Source organism: Schistosoma mansoni, chromosome 2, assembly GCF_000237925.1.
Source record: "Schistosoma mansoni strain Puerto Rico chromosome 2, complete genome".
NCBI lineage: Eukaryota > Metazoa > Platyhelminthes > Trematoda > Strigeidida > Schistosomatidae > Schistosoma > Schistosoma mansoni.
This window is the reverse complement of record NC_031496.1, coordinates 29,030,365-29,051,795: the sequence shown is the minus strand read 5'-3', so window position 1 is coordinate 29,051,795 and position 21,431 is coordinate 29,030,365. Positions and strand designations below refer to the sequence as shown.

General features: G+C 32.0%; 1 protein-coding gene across 1 annotated transcript in view; it reads right to left on the bottom strand.

Annotated features, from left to right (window-relative positions):
• Nucleotides 1–1,458: 1,458 nt before the first annotated feature.
• The window catches only part of Smp_039300 (putative trim56 protein), a gene marked incomplete at its 3' end in the record, with an annotated part of 37,855 nt that continues 17,882 nt past the window's right edge, over nt 1,459–21,431 (bottom strand). The window contains exons 2-4 of the mRNA XM_018796308.1: nt 16,489–17,633; nt 3,331–3,779; nt 1,459–1,984 (exon numbers count right to left, since the gene is read on the bottom strand). Coding sequence (XP_018650534.1) covers nt 1,459–1,984; nt 3,331–3,779; nt 16,489–17,633 — 2,120 coding nt within the window. The remainder of the gene's footprint in view (nt 1,985–3,330; nt 3,780–16,488; nt 17,634–21,431) is intronic.

Below are 21,431 nucleotides of genomic sequence, written 5' to 3'. Positions count from 1 at the left end.
TGATTCATACATACCGGGTGGATGAAGTCTTTATCATCTCTGAGCTACTCAAAACCTAAAGTCTGTTTGACTCTGCTGTAAACTCTTGTGAGACTCTCCAACTGGGTAGTTATGCAGATATCGTAACATATTGTTGTTTTTAGATACATATACGCGGAGCATGAATTCTGAACTTGTTATTCTCAGTCGGTTTTAGTGCTATATAATTATCGTCTGTCCTGAAAATTTCATGAGTGAAATAAATCTCTACCGAAACTTGGAAAAGACGCAGTCACATGATCTGCAAAAGTTCTCGCTGACAAAAGTGAAAGTTATGGGTGACCTTGGGCTAAGTAAAAAGATTGAAGATCTCATTCATCGGTTTTTTTGAAAGGAATTCAAAATGTTTTAATCAGTGGTTTCAAGACTGTTGAAAGTTATGCAAACATACAGCGAAATTCACGTACATTATTGCTTCAGACTCTAAACGTTGACAAAGATGAGAATTTGGAAGAGTGGGGATAGATTCGTGGGTATCCGAGAATGACAATTAAAAAATTGATGATTTCTCACGGAAAGACAGCACAAATCGAAACATTTTTAGTTTTGTAAAGCAACCTGAAAGTCCATAGGGTGGACCGTGGCGTGTACTATTGCTGTTGACAGATATAAGTAGTATGTATCATCAATCAATAGGGAAACGTCTGATAGAGGGAGGTTACAAAGATCGAAGAAAAGAGAACGAGAACAGAGAATGATTTTTTTGGAAACGAAGGAACAACAAAGTCTGAGACAATTGATTGATATTTTGCAAATGAAGTATTTACTGTATGGTTCTCAGATCTTGGTAAGGGATTATGTAATTTTGTGTTCAAATACATTTTTTCCCCGCCTGTGGTCTTGTTCACTACAGTACCATGCTTCATTGAATAACCAAATAGATTAAAGAAATTGCAAGCAAGGGTTCATTGTGAATGTTAGAACTCCTTCCCACATGTTATTTATTACACATTATCTCATCATCACAACATTGTTTTCTGGTTGGCTAGTATCCCAATCAAGGGCGTTTGAGATTTCCGGTTTACTTCTGCCCAATCAATTAAACTGTGACCTGTTCCCTCATCTTAAACTAAACGCATCTGTGAATAGAGTTTGACTTCCATTAGCTACCATTAATTTCAAATTCATTACAGAATGCCTGTCATTCGGTTTCTAAGCATTTAGTTCTATTCAAACGCTAGAAACTGGTTATGTGAAATGAATTCCTTTACTATAAAGCTGTTATAGAAATAAATTTTTAAAAAGACCTTATAATTTCCTAACGTAACAAGTATAGCATTAAATAGTCATAAAACAGTATACCAAATTATAATTTATTGTCACTTGTTTTCAAGTGTCCATGAATTTATTGAAACTTTAAATAAAGAAATATTAAAACACCGAAACGTGGATGTATATTTCAGATAACAGAAACTGTATTTAGAAATGAAAGCGTTTATCATAAGAGCTGTAACGTCTTGAATGAACATCGTTATGATTATAAGTAATACTGTTATTAACATTTGTTGGTTGAGTTATTGAGGCTGGAGATGTTCCATTTGATCCAAAATGCAATGATGTACGTGGTGTATTACACGAAATACCGTTACTATTGCCACCATTTGAAATCTGATCAACTGTATTAAAACGTTCATGAAGTTTACGACGTATCCTCGCTCTAGTTAGATTATCCATCTCATTAAAATTTATAGTTTCTTTATCAAGTTTAGCTAAAAATTCCTCCGATGCTGCATTTGAAGAAATATCTGAAAATGTGATTATTGTATGAATACCACGTGGACGTGTATTTGTTTCTTGGTTTATCATTGATATTAAGTCTGTATTGCATGCTCGTGTACGACACTGTTTAGCTGGTTGCTGAAACTGTTGAGTAGTTAAATCATATTGGTCGTTTGAATCTGTTAAGCTTATATCTGTTTGGCAAGCTGTAGAATTTATGCATGGTCTATATTTAATCAAAAAAATTAGAGGAAAGATAATAACATGAGATGCTTAAAATCTTTAATGATTTACTATCAAATAACCTAACACTAGTGTCTTCTAATTCATTATTAGGTTAATTATATTCTAAAGTCTTATTTTTTATCGGATAACACTTGAAGCGCTTTCCCGTGGAATAAATCAAGCTGACTTCTGATTGTGCTAAAAGTGTTTGCGTTGATTCACTTATTATCATAGTAATTCTACATAGATTTAATAGTGGACTTTATTGAGTGCAATTGTCAGTTAAGTGGTAACTGTTTTCTACACGTTTTCTCTTTTTTACTGGTTATAAACATTATAAGGCTTCAAAATCATCGGAATACACTTTAAAAACTTGTTTTTCAACCATGTGATCCTCTCTTTCAAGCCCTATCATCTGTTATTATTCTTATCAATTTTCAGGAAAGTTCCTTAGATGCACTATTTGGTATTGAAAAATTAACATAGCGTATAACTTCCTTATGTTTCCTATAGACCTCGCTACATGGTAGCATTTATTATTTACGTTATATAAAGACTAAATTGTATCCCTTGAAATAAAGTGGTTGTTGAGTCGTTTAAACCTTAATATTTAAATATCACTGATTACAGTTGATTAAAGCTGAATGAAATAAAATGAATTCAAAGGTGCATATTTAAGGAACCCTTCGATATATTCGTCACGACCATCGGATCTGACGCACCAGAGGTCTCTTCGTGGTGAGGTCCCGATAGTTCACTTATGATGAGTGAGTAAAGATGATGAACAATTATTTCAGGGCCTCATGTCATTCAATAGTTTCTCAGCTATAATCAATCAGTGACAGAGATTATTTTGACATTTTTGATTCGAATTCGTCTTGTTTTAAAAAAATTCTAACCCATTTGAAGCGAAAAAGTCTTCCATGTTCAACGTAGCAGTGTGGAGTGAAATCATTTAAAAGAGTAATCAAAAAAGGTACCATCAAAGTTTTACATGGTGAAAATGTCCAAATTCAAATCAAAGCCTTTATATCATTCCATTTAGTGCTATTATTGAACACTTCTTCCTCTTCATATTGATTGCCAAGTATAAACCGACTCCATGTCAATTCATAAATTATGATAAATGTGTAGGGGTCAGGTAAACTATTCAAAAAATAAACTAAAAGATTACCTAGGCTGAACCATACTTAAGGGTGTAGATTTTTAATTGAGTAGTTTTTAAAGAAAGATTTTTGAAAACCAAATAATGGAAATTCAAAATTTTCGTTTACTAAGTCACTTGTTTCCACATTTAAGTTATTGATTTAAAAATAGAGAATGATCAGTAAAAAAGTAATAATTTACCTGTTAGCCAATTCTATGGATGACGATGTATTAGAACCGGTCGACGATGAATTGCATTCCAGAGGTATAGATAAATCTTCATAATTTTCCTCATCATCATCATCATCGTCGTCGTCGGCGTGATGATGCATATTATTCATTGCTGATTCATTTGTTAAATAGCCTAGATTTACAGCTCCAGTTCGGAAATAAATCTCTAATTTAATCGCATCAAATTTATCTGTAATTAACTCTAAATGATTTAATTCAGCAATTTTTTCATATAGATTTGATCGAACTAACAATAATTCCATATCTTGATTATCTAATGAACTGGCAATATCTTTGAATAGACTTTCAGCAATTTCAACATTTTGTTCTTGATCTGGTTGATTGTGTATATGATGCATATTACGTTCACCAACAAATTGATGCAGTTCACTGATCAATTCTTGTTCTTGTCGTTGAATCTTGAAATTTAAAAAAAATTGACAAAGAGAAAAACTAGCATATTTATGAGTGTTTTTTTCTTTCTTTAACTTCATCTAGAATATGGTAATTTGTTTAGGTAACTCAGAAAAAGTATTTAAAAGAGTATTTAACCAGATATCTATGAAATAATTGACTTATTTTTGCAGATACAAAGTCGTTTTTGTGTATATATTTCATTACAATTGTCAGTTGAATAGTAGTTTTGATAATAGTGAAGTTACTTCAGATATGTGTTTAGTTTAGTTATCTCGTTATAATAAATGACTTAACGGAATGAAAATCATATTTTCTAAAGGCATTTATTAATAAAATTAGTTAACTGAAGATTCAGTTATAAGCAAAGATGGACAGTGGCTAGCAGTGGAATCCAGGACGTGCGTTTCGTCCTATTTGGGACTCGTCATCTGGATGTACCTGCATCTCAGAGTTGATGTTCACTCTGGGACTCGAACCTACTACCTTTCGCCGATCAATTGCAGTCTTAAAAATCAATGGGAAGATTTAAACAAAGAAGACCAAGTGAATGAATATTCAATTGTTATTGAAACATTGAACAATAATTTTGAGATTTCCAATAAAACAAATAAGAACAAATGGTAATCGACAATCAACTATACATATCATATTATTTATTGAAACAAAGTGTGACCCTGTTACAGATATATATAATAATTCCATAGAAATTAGCTATGGATAAAAATGAAGATAGTTGTTAAGTATTAGAATGAATCATTAGTGTTTATATTAAATATACAACACAAATAAACCTAAACATTTTCTTCATCAAAGTTAACACTTTAAATAATAAATAACTTTAGCGTTAGCTAATAATTAGCATGTAAGATTTGTTTGTCTTACTATAATTTAGTTGTTAATGATATCTCTAGGATTTACAGTTACATACATGCTCCCAAATGCCCTGGTACAGTCAAGGGTGGGCAGAGTCCGCTCTCCCTCTCAAAATCACCTCACATGGCCACGTGTATACAGCCATTTACAGGGAAATCCTACTCACTGCCTCATCGCAACGAGGGTGTTGTTTAAGAAATTGAGAGGACGAAAAGCGAATGTTCGACACTTTAACCGGGTTGGTGGACAAGGAGGGTTCACTTAGGGGAGTTGGAAAACCCTAATTCCAAATCAATGGTGCACATAGGCTCCAGAATCCTGAAGGAACAAATGGTGTATGAACCAATCGTTAGTCACCGTCTACTGTGGAACTGCGTCTTCCAACGTTGCTCCACTGCCTTGTGGATCAAACCTTTAGGTCAAAGGTGTGGTCTCCTAAGAAAACTACCTCCTTCGTTTTGAACACCCGGACCGTATCACAACACACACAAATCATGTGATTTGTGTGGCGCATATGTATTCGGTGCTTCTTCGGTACCAATATTTATATGTTCAAATAAATAATTAAAATACTAATGGTACATGTAATAGATTTGTTATTTTGTATTCGTTTATCAATATGACCAGATATTATGTGAAATTAATGCTTTAAATAAGTATTTTATTGTTTTTACTGTATAAAATATACTGATATGTATTTACAGTTTACTAACTAGCTGATATCAGATGTAACGTAGTAATGAACATTCTAAGTTGAATTACCAAACAATACTATAATAATAGAACAATAACGGGATGGATTTGTGTTATATCGATTGAGTGTGTGTACGTTCTTGCCCAGTTAATATACATGAACGTGCTGAGTCTCCGCCAATCAGAGAGGAGTGAATTTATTGATCGCCCAATGATACACAAAGCTGTATGAGCAGTCTTGAGTACTAATCAGTCCTGCTTTCTGCCTAACCCAGCATGTTAAGTCCAGAACACCAATAACATCCTCTGCAATATGAATCATTATTCTCAAACATACTGGGTTTATACACCAAACAAACTGACCACATCGTCCAATGAAATAGAAAATAACATTTGTACAATATTTAGCCAAATGTGGCTGTGAACAAGGGGGAACTGTAATCAATAGACTGGGGATAACTCAAGAATGGTAAATCGTATAGTAATAGTCCATAAGTCAAAATAAAGCTTATAATAAGAGGGACACGAATATGAATAGTTTAGTTAGTTAACAATTATATAATAGGAAATATGCATATCATATTGCTCCATAAATAGTTCTCAAAAGTTACCATTCATAAATCTCCACGGGATATAACAATTTGCATGCACATAGAACACAACCATACCATCTTTTTACCAAACAATACTATGGATTCAATTAAAAACGTTTACTGTTCATATTGATCATAACAGTATTTAAATAAAAAAATTATTTATAAATAATGTTGATTAATTATATACTACTTAAATTTAACTCTTCTATATTCATATTCATATTTAAAGTAGAATATATAAATAACTTCAAAGGATTGTGGATTAATTAAATAAATGACGAATTCATTAGATTATAACGATAAATTTGATTAACTTATTTAAACAATAAGACTAAATAAGATCATTATAGATATAAAGTAGTATAGTTAAAAGAATTTATGTCCTATTAAAAAAAAACAAAGAATTTGAAATCTTCTTTAGTTTATTGGTATTATTGACAGTTGGTGATTTATCTATCGGCCATTAACATTAAACGTTTAATTAAGTAAATAATCTTCTAATACAGTAAATAAAAACAACTGAAACAATGATACTGAAATATATCGACTTTTCTATACAGCCCTGGATTCCACAGCTAGGTATGATACAAATGTAATAAAAGTTATATTAGGATCCCGATCTATTTAGGTGGAGTTTTGTTCTCTGAACTGGATGGTTTGGTCATGAAGCTTTCATTGTTTATCTGAACAACATCAACAGCACAAACTTCAAGTAGAAGTGAAATGTATCAATAGGAGATACAATCACAATAAAGAAGTAAACTATGACAGATCAGCAATAACCAATCAAGATCGAGGTCTACAGGACAAGCTGTCAATCATATGTGGAGAAATTCAAACACTTGATTTCTAACTGAAGTTCGTGCTGGTGATGTTGTTCAAAAGAACAATGATAATTCCATGGACAAACTATCCAGCTCAGAGAACAAAACTCCATATAAATCGTTCACCTGAGCAACAAATCCTCTCCGCCAGCTCAGGATCCTATCTGTCTTGTTCTGATGAAAATCGGTTTTTGGAATCTTAGTTAACATTATTGTCTCATAGTTGTGAGTACATATTTCACTATTTACTTTTAGCCTCATTTATCATACGGTTAGTTTTTTTATACACAAAGACATACTACTAAATATTAATCAGTAACCTGAATATATTTATTCATTTATTGGGCCTTTGTCTTGTTTAGAGTGACCTCTTTAGGTTTACCTGTGACTTGATGATCCGTTTACGGCTACATCCAACTTTGTTTAGCAAGTTCCTCGTTTAAAATACTCCAAACAAGAACAATTGTTTTTGTAATTCTGCCTTAGATTTGTCTTAATTAGCAATCAGAATTACTTATTTAGTAATTTAAAACAAAGACGATAAAACGAACAACTTTTGAACTACTAGCTAAACATTTTATGAAAACAATTATCAGTATTTAATGGAACAATGGGAAATCGGAATTAATCTGTAAAATGTGATAAATTTGTGTCACACGCTTTGAACAAGCTAGTCACACATACTTGTCACTTTGTGTTTATGTGGTGTTTGCATGAACTAATGATTCCTTTGTACTTGTTGACTGTCTAATTTTGAATTCCATACACAATACGTTCGTTGTTGATCATCTTATACTTCTTGGTTAAATTGCGTTATTCCTGGGATTCCTAGTTTGTATAATAATTCTAGTACTCCTAATCATCACAGTTTATTAGAACTGTAATTTATTTAACTTTTATCCCTGTTTACAAAGCTAAATGACAATAATAGTAATAATACTATAATTTGTACTTATATTTATACTTTAGATGCTATTATGTCCTCTGAGTTCGGTGGTTTGATCGAGGGGCTTTCACCGTTATTCATGACAATGTCTTCAGCGTCTGCTTCATATGCTACAAATCTGCTCCATTAGTTATATTTATATCAGTGTAATGTAACTCCGCCTGTAGCTGGTCCGGAGGCCACCGCCGGTCCCAAGCCCGGATAAAGGAGGAGGGTTGGACATGGGTTTAGCGACCCCATCCCTTAGAAAACCAACTCGCTAAAAAACGTTAACCAGAAAGTAAGTAAGCAATTTCAGTGTAATATATTCAAATTCAAAAGAAAAGAATAGCTCGGTTTAGATTTTCTCTACTAATCATCTTATCAGTAAAATATATTGCATTGAAGAAAATGTATACAACCCTACTCCAAAGAATAAACCACTTCGAGAATCGAAGAAGGACAGCAAAATAATAAATAACTTTTTGGAAGAACTACAAAGGGGAGCTCTGGCCAGAGTTGACTGAAGAACCTTAGTTGGCGGTCTATGCCTATAAAAGGTAACGAGCATAGTTATACATCCTATCGATTTGGTCTTAAATCACTTTGCGCACAAGTCAATCTGCTACTGTAAAAAGCTAACAGGGCTTGAATGATTTTAAATAACAGTTTCTCATCAATATTCAAAGCTAAAGAGTTAAATTAAATCACCATCTAAGTGATATTTCTTGACATTTCTTGTTTGATAAGTCCCTACAAGTGATAATATTGACTTTTTAACCCTTCAGATTACTGAATTAATCTGACAATCATTGAAATATAAACTTAATGTACAGGTGACACTCAATATAAGAAAGACCTTATTTTAAAATATATCCATGCTGTATTCAGATTTATTTCTATTCCTGTTATTCACTATCATATGAATTATTCAAAACACTTATGAAATGATCTTTAATATCAATGAAAAGGGGGATATGTCCGATTATTAGGTCAGTGTCAAATGGCATACAATAAAAAAAGCATACACAGTTCACTGTATACATCTTTATGCACAAAAATGCACAAACATACATACTACACACACGTACAATATCACTAAATGACAAAGAAATGTTATAGATGAACGATGGAAAATATCAAATCCCAAGTTGTTTTTTTTTGTTGTTGTTGGTTATCTTTGTATCCACAACGAAAGATCTATCATTGTACAATCTTATTGTATCTATGATCAGTTAAGTATATATATTCATATATTTTTTCTCAAAACTTCTGTTAACTTACAAAACTAATTCCAATTACCGTACTAAACGGATAAGAATAAGAATTTTCAATGCATGGATACCAGTTTAGAAACTTATCTATAAAATAATTAATATGGTTTGTTTCATTGAATTGATTGGTGTTATAGGTATCCAACTATTATTTCTAGAGATGTTTTATATCCATTTTGTTTTTACCCTTATTTCTGAAGTCTTATCGACAAGTGTACAGTATAGAGAGGAAGTGAAAATAATTCTAGTTCATTTTCAATTAATTCTTAACCAATCAGAAAATAGTAACCTTAAAGTGGATAGTTTTATAGTGAAGAGAAAAAAATGTTAACGGAATGTAGACAAGTCTAACATGTTCAATGAATGTAATAAATTTTTTCTACAAGTTAGTCTAGGAATAAATGAAATAGGAACAACACGAAAACTTGTGTTTATGTGAATATTGATTATCCATTTTCTTTAATCCAATTAAATTTTTCAAAGTTCTTATACTATTACTAGTTTGATTAAAGTAAGAATTAAGGGTAGAAGAGAACAAACCAGATTTCAGCGTAGGAAGAAGCGTTGGAAGTGGATAGGACACACATTGAGGAAATCACCCAACTGCGTCACAAGGCAAGCCCTCACATGGAATCCTCAAGGCCAAAGGAAAAGAGGAAGACCAAAGAACACATTACGCCGAGAAATGGAGATAGACATGAGAAAAATGAACAAAAATTGGATAGAAATAGAAAGGAAGGCCCAGGATAGTATGGATTGGAGAATGCCGGTCGGCGGCCTATGCTCTATTGGGAGTAACAGGCGTAAGTAAGTAAGTAAGGATTAAGAGGCTGAAACTTATCATGAAAATATTTCATATGATATTCATTTGAAGATGGAAAAACTCATGATGAATTACGAAATTCCTTATCGTTACATATTGGTGAGTAGATTGTATTTATTTGCTGCAAATTCTTAAACTAATCAGTATATTCATTACCGTATCAACATACATGAAGTATTAAATTCTTGAGCTATCAGTCAGTGAACAAAGATTCCTTAGATTAGATAAAAGAGGGTAGCTATTAATTAGGATGTGATGTTTGAAGTATGCTTAACATATACTGTTTTATTAAGAACATATGAAAAACTTCTAAAATATTAGAACCCATTCAAAATAAAATTACTGAAAATATTTAGGTATAAAGCAGCTATTTCATCTTAATTTAGGTGTAGTTAATTCAGAACACTGTACATCTGAGGACATTTACGAGATAGAACTGAAGCTACTCATTCATATGGTGAAATAAGCTTGAATTATATAATGAATCAATTTCCACAACATCAAATAGTTTTATACGCAAAAAAATCCTTAAGATCCAGATAGAATTGTACGCATATTTTGTCTTGTATTTAAATTTCGTAGTAGCAGGAACTGTCTACCCTAACTTCGAAGTCGGAATCCTATATATACATATATATAGATAGTCATTTTGTCCTTCTAAAATCAAGGTCAATAATCTTTAAAAAAATATGTTCAAATAGGTTTAATTAAATTGGTGGAATTACTCCAATTATTTTAAATGAATAAAACTAATTTAAATGAACATGTGATATATAAAGTATATTGGATATTTAATGCATTCACACAGTTCATCATTAGTTGCTTTGATCCGATTGGATCTTAGTAAGATTTCATCTGAAAATCATCTGATGTAGAAAGTGTAACTCTAATAATATACAAAAAAAAGAATGTCATAAACTATATAGAATCGCTTATTTCCTTTGATAAAAGAACTATTTATAAGAACTGAAAGAAAATCTTCAAAAACACATTAGTACATTTATATTTCAACAGTGAAAAGAAAAAGAAAAACAAAGAAAATGAACATATGAATTATCTAAAGTAAAATAATCTTTAAATTCACTTGGTATTGTTTGCTGATATCTTCTCATTGTTGTTTGAGACAACAATTGCTCAGTCTCTTATTGGCATGTGTGTATCCTGTGCGGACTGCCTCGATAATGCCTTAATTCACAAACAGTGGAATCCAGGAGGCACAACTCTAAACAACAATGGGAAGATACAAGCAAACAATACCAAATGAATTTAAACTTCACCTCATTGAACAAGCAGGTAACTATCAGGACTCGTTAGCTAGGTGGATAACGCGATTGTGCTTCAAGCGAATGGTACTGGGTTTGAGTTCTGAAGTGAACATCAACTCTGGGATGCAGGTACATCCAGCTGACGAGTCTCTAACGGGACGAAACGCAAGTCCTGGATTCCATTGCCATATATATATATATATATATATATATATATATATATATTGGGCGTTTTAATGCGAACTGATCATCATGTTTATCTAGCCTTTCAGTAGTGATTAAATTCTACAGATCATGTTGTGATGTGATCACTAGTCTAAGGGACTCGACAGTGAGTGGACCATTTCGATATATCAGGGGGTTAAACGTAGCCTGTAGGGAATCTTGTTCGATCTAGGTTTCGTTATACCTAGCACACGTTATCAATGTGTGCCTGAAATCTTGAGGTAACTGATGGTTCATGTGGAATTACATTCCACTTCATCAAGTTTCACAATCTGAAAATATACCTTTGAGCTATTCGAGCCACTATCTTTAAAAATACAATCGTCGTTCATTCTGTAATTTGACGTCAACTTTCATCATGAATAAGTCTAAAGTGCTGTGATTATGGAAACGGTATCAATCTAATGTTTTATTAACTGGTTGATTTTTGTTACAAAGCTTTAAATCATTCTGAACTCATCACACCACTTCAAAACTTAGGTAAATAATTTGGATTATGTCCTGTTGCTGAACGGTTAGAAAACGTTGAAAAGAATATATTCAACATGATTCTAAATATTATATTACTCAATACTATGAAATATTTCCAGTCTATAAAAAACTGACTTTTACAAAACCCAGAACAATGTCATCTGATGCCCCATTATCACTGGGGTGTCCAATCCACAATTGAGTTCTGTAAGATTGGACAGCGAGCAGGAAATTTCAGTTATTTAGTAACCATGATCGTGTTGTTCAATGCAGAATAACATTTTTGGAAAGTAATAGTAAGTTATATGAGCTGAAGTTGTTATTAATGCAAACATGATGGCTGTATATCCAAATTTGTTCATCATCAAAATAACAGTTGATATAAATGAAGCATTTACATTGAATTCTTGACTTGTTAACACCTACTTTTTTTAAACCAATTTTAGACTCAGACAACCATTGGTTTCCAAAAAAAGATGTTAAAGATCATAAAAGTTACTTTACTTAGTTCCTAATATTGGTCGAATTATGTTGATTGAAATAACAATGTGGTTACTTGGTTGAAGAACTAGATAAACAAGGTATACCAAAATGTGAACTCATTCAGTGTTATGTCCCGATAAGGATAATGAATGGTAACTTTGGGATCTATTTCTGAACCAATATTATGCATATATTTTTTATCGTATAATTGCTAAATAACTAAACTATTCATATTCATGTTCCCCTTATCATGAGCTTTATTTTGAACTATAAACTATTGCTATACGATTTACCATTCATGAATTACACCCAGTCTATTGATTACAGTTCCCCCTTGTTCACAGCCACATTTGGCTGAATCTTGTGCACATGTTATTTTCTATTTCATTGGTACGATGTGGTTAGTTTGATTGGTATATAAATTCAATTTGTTTAAAATACGGTGGGTTCATACCGCAGAGGCTGTTCTGGACTTAACTGGATGGGCTAGGCAGATGCAAGACCGATATGTAATCTAGACTGCTCGTACGGTTTCCGTGTGTCACTGTTCCGGTTGATCATTCGCTGCCCTCTGATTGACGGTCTTATCACGTCATACGTTAGCAAGGCATCCACTCGGCCGCAAGATATAACATTCAGATAAGAGACTTTATTTCAATCTTGAATAACAATATTCGATTAGCACTAAAAGTTAGATATATTACTGGTTGTTACTTAATAATCAATATTGATGTAAATAATATACATGTCTAATAAGTCAAAAATGGTGACTTTAATCATGAAATTCTTAGATAACTAGTCAGAATCCAAACATCAATTCACATATCAGTAAATCATATTATCCTCATCATATTACTATCTAAAGTTTATTTAATTAATGTGTTAATCAATCAGTTTCATAGGAATCGAACATAATTTCATTGATCTAATAAATTAGTTTGACTAAATATCAACATTATGTAAAGAAAAAAAACTGGCGATATTATTGATGTTACCGCTTAATCTTAATACTAATTGGTTACAGGATGACTAAGAACTAAGTATTTATAAACAAACTAGAGTTCAATCGTTAGGTTTGAATGAATTATGCTAAACAATTTACATTAAAATCAATTCGAATAAACAACAACAACAACAATACCTTAAAGTGTTTATTCTAAGGTAGAAACATGCTGTGCATGTATGACATGCAATAGACAGTTTTACAGTCCATGCATACAAGTGAAGTTTAGTGAATGTATGTTGATGATTGTATTGTAGGCAATAAACAAGTAGAATGGTCGTTTATGTAGAAAGCTAAATATGATATAGAATACATGAATGCTTTATACTTAAGGGTAAGAAACACATTGATTTGATGAATTGTATGATAAAGATCAGAAGGTCCAACTCTTCATTTTGTAAAAAGGTGCAATCTATGATAAGAATAATTAATTATTAATTGTAAGGTGATGGTGAAATAAGGAAATGGTTATCTAAACTTGGATCAACAGAAAATATGTCAAAATAATTCAGTAAGAATTCGTGTTTGAATTGGGTTTTGTCTATGGATATATATTAATTAGGGGTACCATTAAAGATCTGATCACTAGATAAACGTTTCGTCCTAGTATGAAACCCATAAACAGTATGGAACCGTGGGATAGAAAATATGAAGTTTAGGGTGATATGTCGTGACAAACGACAGTCAGAATCCTAATCTTAATTTGGTAAACTTTCAGTCTGATATTTACCCCATAGCTTAGTGTCTCTGATTTGGCTGATTACACGCCAGACCACCACCATTAAATTTGAGCCAACAGCTAAGTTTCAATTGGTCCACTATTTGCAAACTTTCTTTCTATGCCTCGCTCGTGAACCTAAAATCAGCAACAAGCCTCCACTACACCTATATTTTTTACAGACGCGGTTTGTATACAGACATAACAGACGGCATCACATCACCAAATAAAAAATAACGGATATACATAAACAAGCCTAAAGTGCAGACAGTAAATAAGAGGCTGGGATGAAAATAGGGTTAGTAAATCGTGTGAACGTACTTATACGTCAACTAACAGCTTATGATAAATGGAATATATATATATATATATATATATATATATATATATATATATAGTAATAATCTAGTAACTGGGTTATTGTAAAACAAAATTATAATCAATAGTTATTTGAAAAGACCATTCCCAACGTCTACAATATTCGTTCCCTCATAACATAGGGGAGTTGAATGAAAGAAGAAGAACCACAGTTGCATTTCAAACAAATAAGCACTGGCAACTGCAAAAACAAACTGATTTGTAAGGGTTTTGTATTTATAATTATCCGTAAACGCATTCAGTCTATCAAAGTATATGAGACATTCAGGCAGTAATATTCCACATTTCGTGTTAAGTTTTATAAATTTTTTTCAAGCACATAATACTGAGTGGTTAAGGTATAGTTTGTCATTTAGGCATGTTATTTACGAGATTCTATGGAATTGTAGATATAATTATAGTAGACATTAGTTTACATCAAGTTAAATACTTGTAGAAAAGCGAATGTCCGGCGCTTTAATCGGGTTGGTGGACACGGAGGGTCCAGCTAGGAGAGTTGAAAAACCCTGATTCCAAATCAATGGTGTGCATGGGCTACAGTATCCTGAGGGAACAGATGGCGTATGAATCAATCGTTGGTCACAGGCTACCATGGGACTGCATCTTCTGGCGTTGATCCACTGCATTGTGGATCAGATCTTTAGGTCAAAGACTCCGGGTGTGGCCCCCTAAGAAAACCACCTGTTTCGGTTTGGGCACCTGGGCAGCATCACAGCCCTTACACGAATCAAATGAGATTTGTGTGAAGCATATATATCTGGTGCCCCTTTGGTACCAATATTTATGTGTTTAAATAAAATAAGATAAAATATAAAGTAATTTTCTAGTTAAATTATGTCTTTTTTACTTCAGTAAAGATATAAAGAGAATATTAAGCAAGTGTATTTCTGGTTATAATTCCCCGGCAAAAACTTAACTAATCTAGTTTATTTTAACAGTATACACTAAACTTGGCTTGAAATCATTCAAATTACATTGGAATTCTACAAATAGAAGAAAATAATTCCAAAGAAGTGAATGAATTATATATAGTTGGTACATTGATTCGTATTTAGCGCTTTAAAGGTGAATATTTTGACCATTTCTCTTAACTACAATTCTTTTTAATAAAGTTCTGTAATGGATGGCATTTCATTGTTATATATGAAGATAGGTCTAACTTAACAGTACATGTTTGGTGTCGTAGGAAAATGGAATTATTTAATTTGATTTTTCTCTTCTAATTTATGAATGATACCAGTCAAGTTCTTTCAATTAATGTGTTTTGTACTCAACACTTGGGATCGACGCATTTCTTCAGCTTACATAGACTTAAGTGTAAAAGAAGATTCACCCAAAATCAATAACATTGTATTTGATTCAATTTTACTAAGGTTGTCTTTCTACAAACTCTTATGAAGTATATTGACTCTTGTTTCGTGATATAAGAACCGTGATACAAAACTGAATGCAAATTGAAATATTAGAATTAAAATAGAAAACTAGGCTGCTTACTAAAATCTTCTGTTGTATAGATCTCTTTGTGTTTTAAATGTTATCAGAAAATCAATTCGTTATGTTAAATTAACTTGGGGTGACTTATCACTATCCACTTGACCTTGGAATTCAATTCAGTTCATTGGGGACTTAGACAAGAAAACCCAACAAAATAGCTAGTGAGGTGACACAAAAATGAAAACTAAAAATTACTTGATTACGTTACAGCTGATGTAAACAGAGAAATAGAAAAGCCATGACGAACAGCAGAAGCTATTTTTTTAGACATTAATTCACTTAATTCAACGTCCCTAGGCTATTCTATAAACCATAAGCATGATTCACTGCCATATCATTTTTTATTACAAAGCTATTATAATTTAAAAGTAATCTTTTATACATTTTTTCTACCCTAATGCCTGGCTTGGACACAATTGTATTTTTCGCATTGTTTGCACGTTATGTTCGTATTACTCATCTATCTATTCATGTGATTTTTTGCACTCATCTGTATCGGGAATCAAGAATAAATAGAGTAGTGTTCCAGGTGAATCGTCTTCTCTTTAGCTTGTAGTTACCGGAACTATGGGGTATTTCAACTATACTTTAAAAACATTTGTTCACAAAGCAAGAATTATAGTATTGTCAAACAATAACGATATTTAAAATTGTATACTGACTTACTTCTTCCATGAAATGTTCTGCAGTATCGTGAATTCTTTGTTCAATTCGATGTATAATGTTAGCAGCATCTCGGACGTTATGTAACTGAGATTGAACTTTTCCAATACGTTGACATGTAGCATCTAAATTCCTACTTATTTCATGTCTTAATTTTGCAACAGCTTCACCAAAACTTGTTACTTCATGTTCACGATGAGCATTAAATGTGCATAGAACACATATACACATTGAACATGCTTCACAGTAAAATCGTACAGTTTCACCTGGATGATCTTTACATTCAATATCACTATGTGATTGTAACTCAAACGTCGCATGATCTTTAGTAACTTTAGTATTTCTATGTCGTTGAACACATTCATCACATAGAAGTTTATTGCAATCTAAACATTTCGATGTTGCTTTTGGTGAAATATTTAAACAAGCTGAACTAGCGCGTTGTTGACTACCAGCGTTATAATTATCAGCAGTATTAGTTAGGCCATTGATTTCTGATGAATTTGTCTTATTCAGTGGTTCACTTGAATGTCCTCTATCAATTCGACTTACTTGTGAACAAATTTCACATTCTCCATAACGTAATTGTTTCCTTTCCAAATTTGGTAATTGATGTAATGAATCGGTACTTTCGTTAACAGTGGTTGATACTTGTCTATTATTTTCTAACCTATCGTTAATTCGACAAGTAGTTGGACTACCAATAATTGTAGCTGTTGATGAACCATTCGATGACGCTCTTTGTCTTAGTACTAAGTCAGTTAAACCAGAAATTAGAAAATTATCTGGTAATCGTTTAACACCACCTAATGGAAGTTGTGTACGTTTACGACATAATGGACAAGTGAAATCACGATAATCTGTATACTTATTATAAGTAACTTCAGCTGATATATGCTTTTCAATACATTTTGCACAGAATGTATGCAAACACGCAAGACATTTTGGATTTGTATAACTATCGAAGCATATTTTACAAACAAGAAATTCATCATGTATTTCTTGAGCTAATCGACCAGCTACTGTACCTAAAAATGGATCATTCGCTAAACGAGCTGTATCAATTCTTGGTAGATTTTCAGCTAGAAGGTCTTCACATTGTTTGGGTGAAGATGATTTAACATTGGCCCCGGACTCATCATGATGAACTACAAAGAGAAAAAAACATCATTATGTTAGGTGAAATCTAGCAACAATTTTATGGATAAAAAGTATTCCTTTATCAAGCGATTAAGGTTCGCTACAAGCTGAATATGTACAGAACTTGACTCGTTCTATATTAACCCTTCATGCTGGCGCTTTTACACCTGATTTGATCATTTGAGAGCTGAATAGTAAAGAATGTTATTAGGGAGTAGTAGAATCGAAAAAAGCAATACAATTTAGCCAAATTTGTTGATTATTTAAAACTTTTAGGCGAATTAATTGTGAATACACTGTGTACTTTTCCGCTTTACAAATAACATTTTTTACAATGTCGTATCACAGTAACCATTGGCGTGAACTACTGGGACATTAGATAACGACTGAGGTTAGTTCATCAGATATATCGGTCGGATTCATGAGCAAGTGTCACTATTTTTGTGTCATTATTTGGTAATCTCTTCTATTTTAAATCTACTTTGTCAATGATTAAATGGATAAAATACGAGGTCATTAAGTGGAGGTTATTCGCAAAGTTTTAAATTTTCACTAAGTGCTTCTTTCTCAGTACTTTCTGTTATTTTCTCATTCATTTAGTAGGTCATTACTGTATTGTATAAACATCATAATTATATCAGTTATTGCCGACACATAGTCAATAAGGGTACCAATGGTTAAGATTGAGTTACGTGAATTATATTAAGCTTGAATATTCCTACCAATCTTTCCTTTATATTGGGACTTTTTTAAAGGTGTAACTATTTTAAACCTAACTACAAATCATATTGAATGTAGGCCTCAGTTTTTTTAATCTATTTTTTGTATTGGTTGTTTACACCTTCCCATAGATATTGTAGATTACGACCAAACATTCACTATTGGCATATGTGCCTCTTATTCAGATTCCCTCGATATCGCCACTGTATCAAAGGCATCTTGATAGTGACCAGACTAATAATTTACTTGATTGCTGACAAGTAGTTTATAATTAGCATACTTTGATTGGATATATGACACGTAAATATTAGTTTCAAGTCTCTAATTATATATTTATGTACTCAATCAATTGAGTAATGGTTCTATTTTTCATTTTGTTGAGATTTCGAAGGCTTAGTCTTATTATCATAAGTTGAGTCTCCCTCTGATTTCTTTTTAGCAAATTAGAAAATGAACTCCTCAATGAGATTATTGATAATTTAGATTTATACTGCCATCATATAGACGAGGCATTCGTTATCGTACATCTGAATATTAGTTCAATCTCTCTATTCATTGGATTATTTTAGCAAAGCTTTTGAAGTTTTATCATAGCAATAAATAAGTTATTTTGTCGGTGAGGAATTGGATATTCCCTTTGTTTACATTAATAATTGGATTCCAACAAATCTCTACAGGTCTATGTGAGTTTCGAATAAATTAACTCCATAATACTGCTGACGTTTAAGTTTATATAAATTTGGAGTGAAGCTATTGATGGAATCTATGATACTTATTTCGTCTCATCCTGATGACGTTCACATTGAGAATTGAACCCAATCACCATAGCTTCAAATGCCTGTATTTTATTCATACTAACCATATGGAGTCTTTAGTAATAACGAGTAAAATATAAACCATAACATATAACTTCATCTACGGTGAACAGATTTTCGGCTACTGGATTCAGTAGATTAATGCATTAAGTATCCATATTTGAAGCAAACACGTACTAGGCCTGAGTCCTAATTTGAACAGCAACACTAGGATACAGCTTTATCCATCCAAGCAATCCTAAGTAGGATAAAATACACTTTTTGGATTCTAATGTTAGACACAATCCAAATATGTCATTTTATGCATCTAGTCAGTTAAACGCGATAAAACTTTTATAGTTGATTATTATCCTTTTTATTGACTTTCTTAGATTACTCTCACTATTTTGTACGTCTAAGCTTGTATTTATAAACAATGATAATTACACAGATTTCCCGTTTTCATGTAAATGACTAATTATGTGATCAATAATCCTCTTCGTTTTTTGTTGCCCTTTACCTTTCATGTATTTAAGGCTTATTCACTTTAAAGCCATACTATTTTTTGGATTCACTTTAAAGCCATACTATTTTTTGGATACATTTTGATAGACAATTTATTTCCTTGATAACTGTTTGAATGTGCTGTGATAACATTTAAACAATGTTTACATGTTCTTATCACACTTGTTCAATATTACATATATATATCGGTAAGTAAAGATAAGGAGGAAGAACTATGTTGATCAATGAACCATTATAGGATATTTCCCAATATATATGTTTATTTTTGTGGTAAAGTTATCTAAACAAACTTTATACAGCTATACAAATCAGAATCTAAAGACTAATATCATGTGTCTTCTCTTATGACAAGTGAAAGGAAACGATATTTAAAAAAAATTTGTTTAATGTGATCAGTATAGATAAATATCATTTAATGAGAAACATAGAATGTCTGGTCTAGGAACTTGGACATAGTTGATAAAAACAGTATCATAAATTATAATCTAATTTGCGTTGTGACCTTTCAAGTTTAGATACAAATAGATGGAATGGGGGTTTGTGAAGACTGTAGTGATTTTAATAGTTGAATTTGTAAGTCGATGTAAACTAGGTCTTTGGTTCGAGTCTCGCATGTTGGGTCACGGATGTGCACTGCTGAGGAGTCCCATATTAGGACGAGACGGCTGTTCAATTCTACCAGGTTCTCAATGGTGGTCTAACACCAATCGATTAATGATCCCAATCAAAAACTGATTCTTTTGTTAGGAATTCCTGTATCTTAGCCTAACAATATCTTGTTTCTAACTTGCAGTTCCAAAAATACAAGTTGACGTCATTGTACACAACATGTTCAGACACATGTATGACTTGTTGTTGCGTAATTGTTAAATAACAATAATAATAATAATCTTGAAACATAAATATTTATCATATACATCCTAGCCATTTTCAAAGTTTTTAGGTCACGTAATACTAAGTAGATCAATACAGTTTAGGATACATCTAGTAGGTTGCCGAAAATTATGTTATTTAATAGAGGTCGATTATATATAAACAAACATTTAATTGCGGTACATAACTATAAATTTTCCCTACTGAATATTACAATAATTGTATATACATCATATGCGGAGGCATAATTATGTAATTAGGCAAGAAATACACAATATGGGGAAATATTTTTTATCGGATAATAGTTAACTAGTATTGAACAGCATTGTGGTGATTTTAGGTGAATTCTCAGCATGTTGAAGAGATTACCTTATTACATTGAAGTAAGATATTTTTAAACACAATGCTGGTTAAGTACAGTTTTCGGTCATAGGATTGAAGATGAAGATTTAGAGCTTGAATAAGGGTCACGTTTAGACAAAAAAGTCATGGGATGATGCTTTATGAATTAAAGTATTAAAAACGTTACTTAAACAAATCAGAATCAATTTTTCATAAGAGGTAAAGCTTCCAGTGTTTACTTATCAGTACTAAATGATTTTATTTTGATAATCTTATCCTTTATCAATCGTCATTAAGTTTTATAATCTATATATATAACTTAATGTTCCATTGACCTTTGACTAACTGAATGATAAACTGAGAATATATTTACATGTCTATTGGTTGTAGTCCAATTTGTATCTACTGAATTGTATGTACATAGTTATATAAGGAATGATATATAGAAATTATTAAATGGTCAATTTATTTTGATGGAATTTTGTTATCTGAGCTGGATAGTTTGGTCGTGGAGTATTCATCGTCCTTCTGAACGACATCATCAGCACAAAC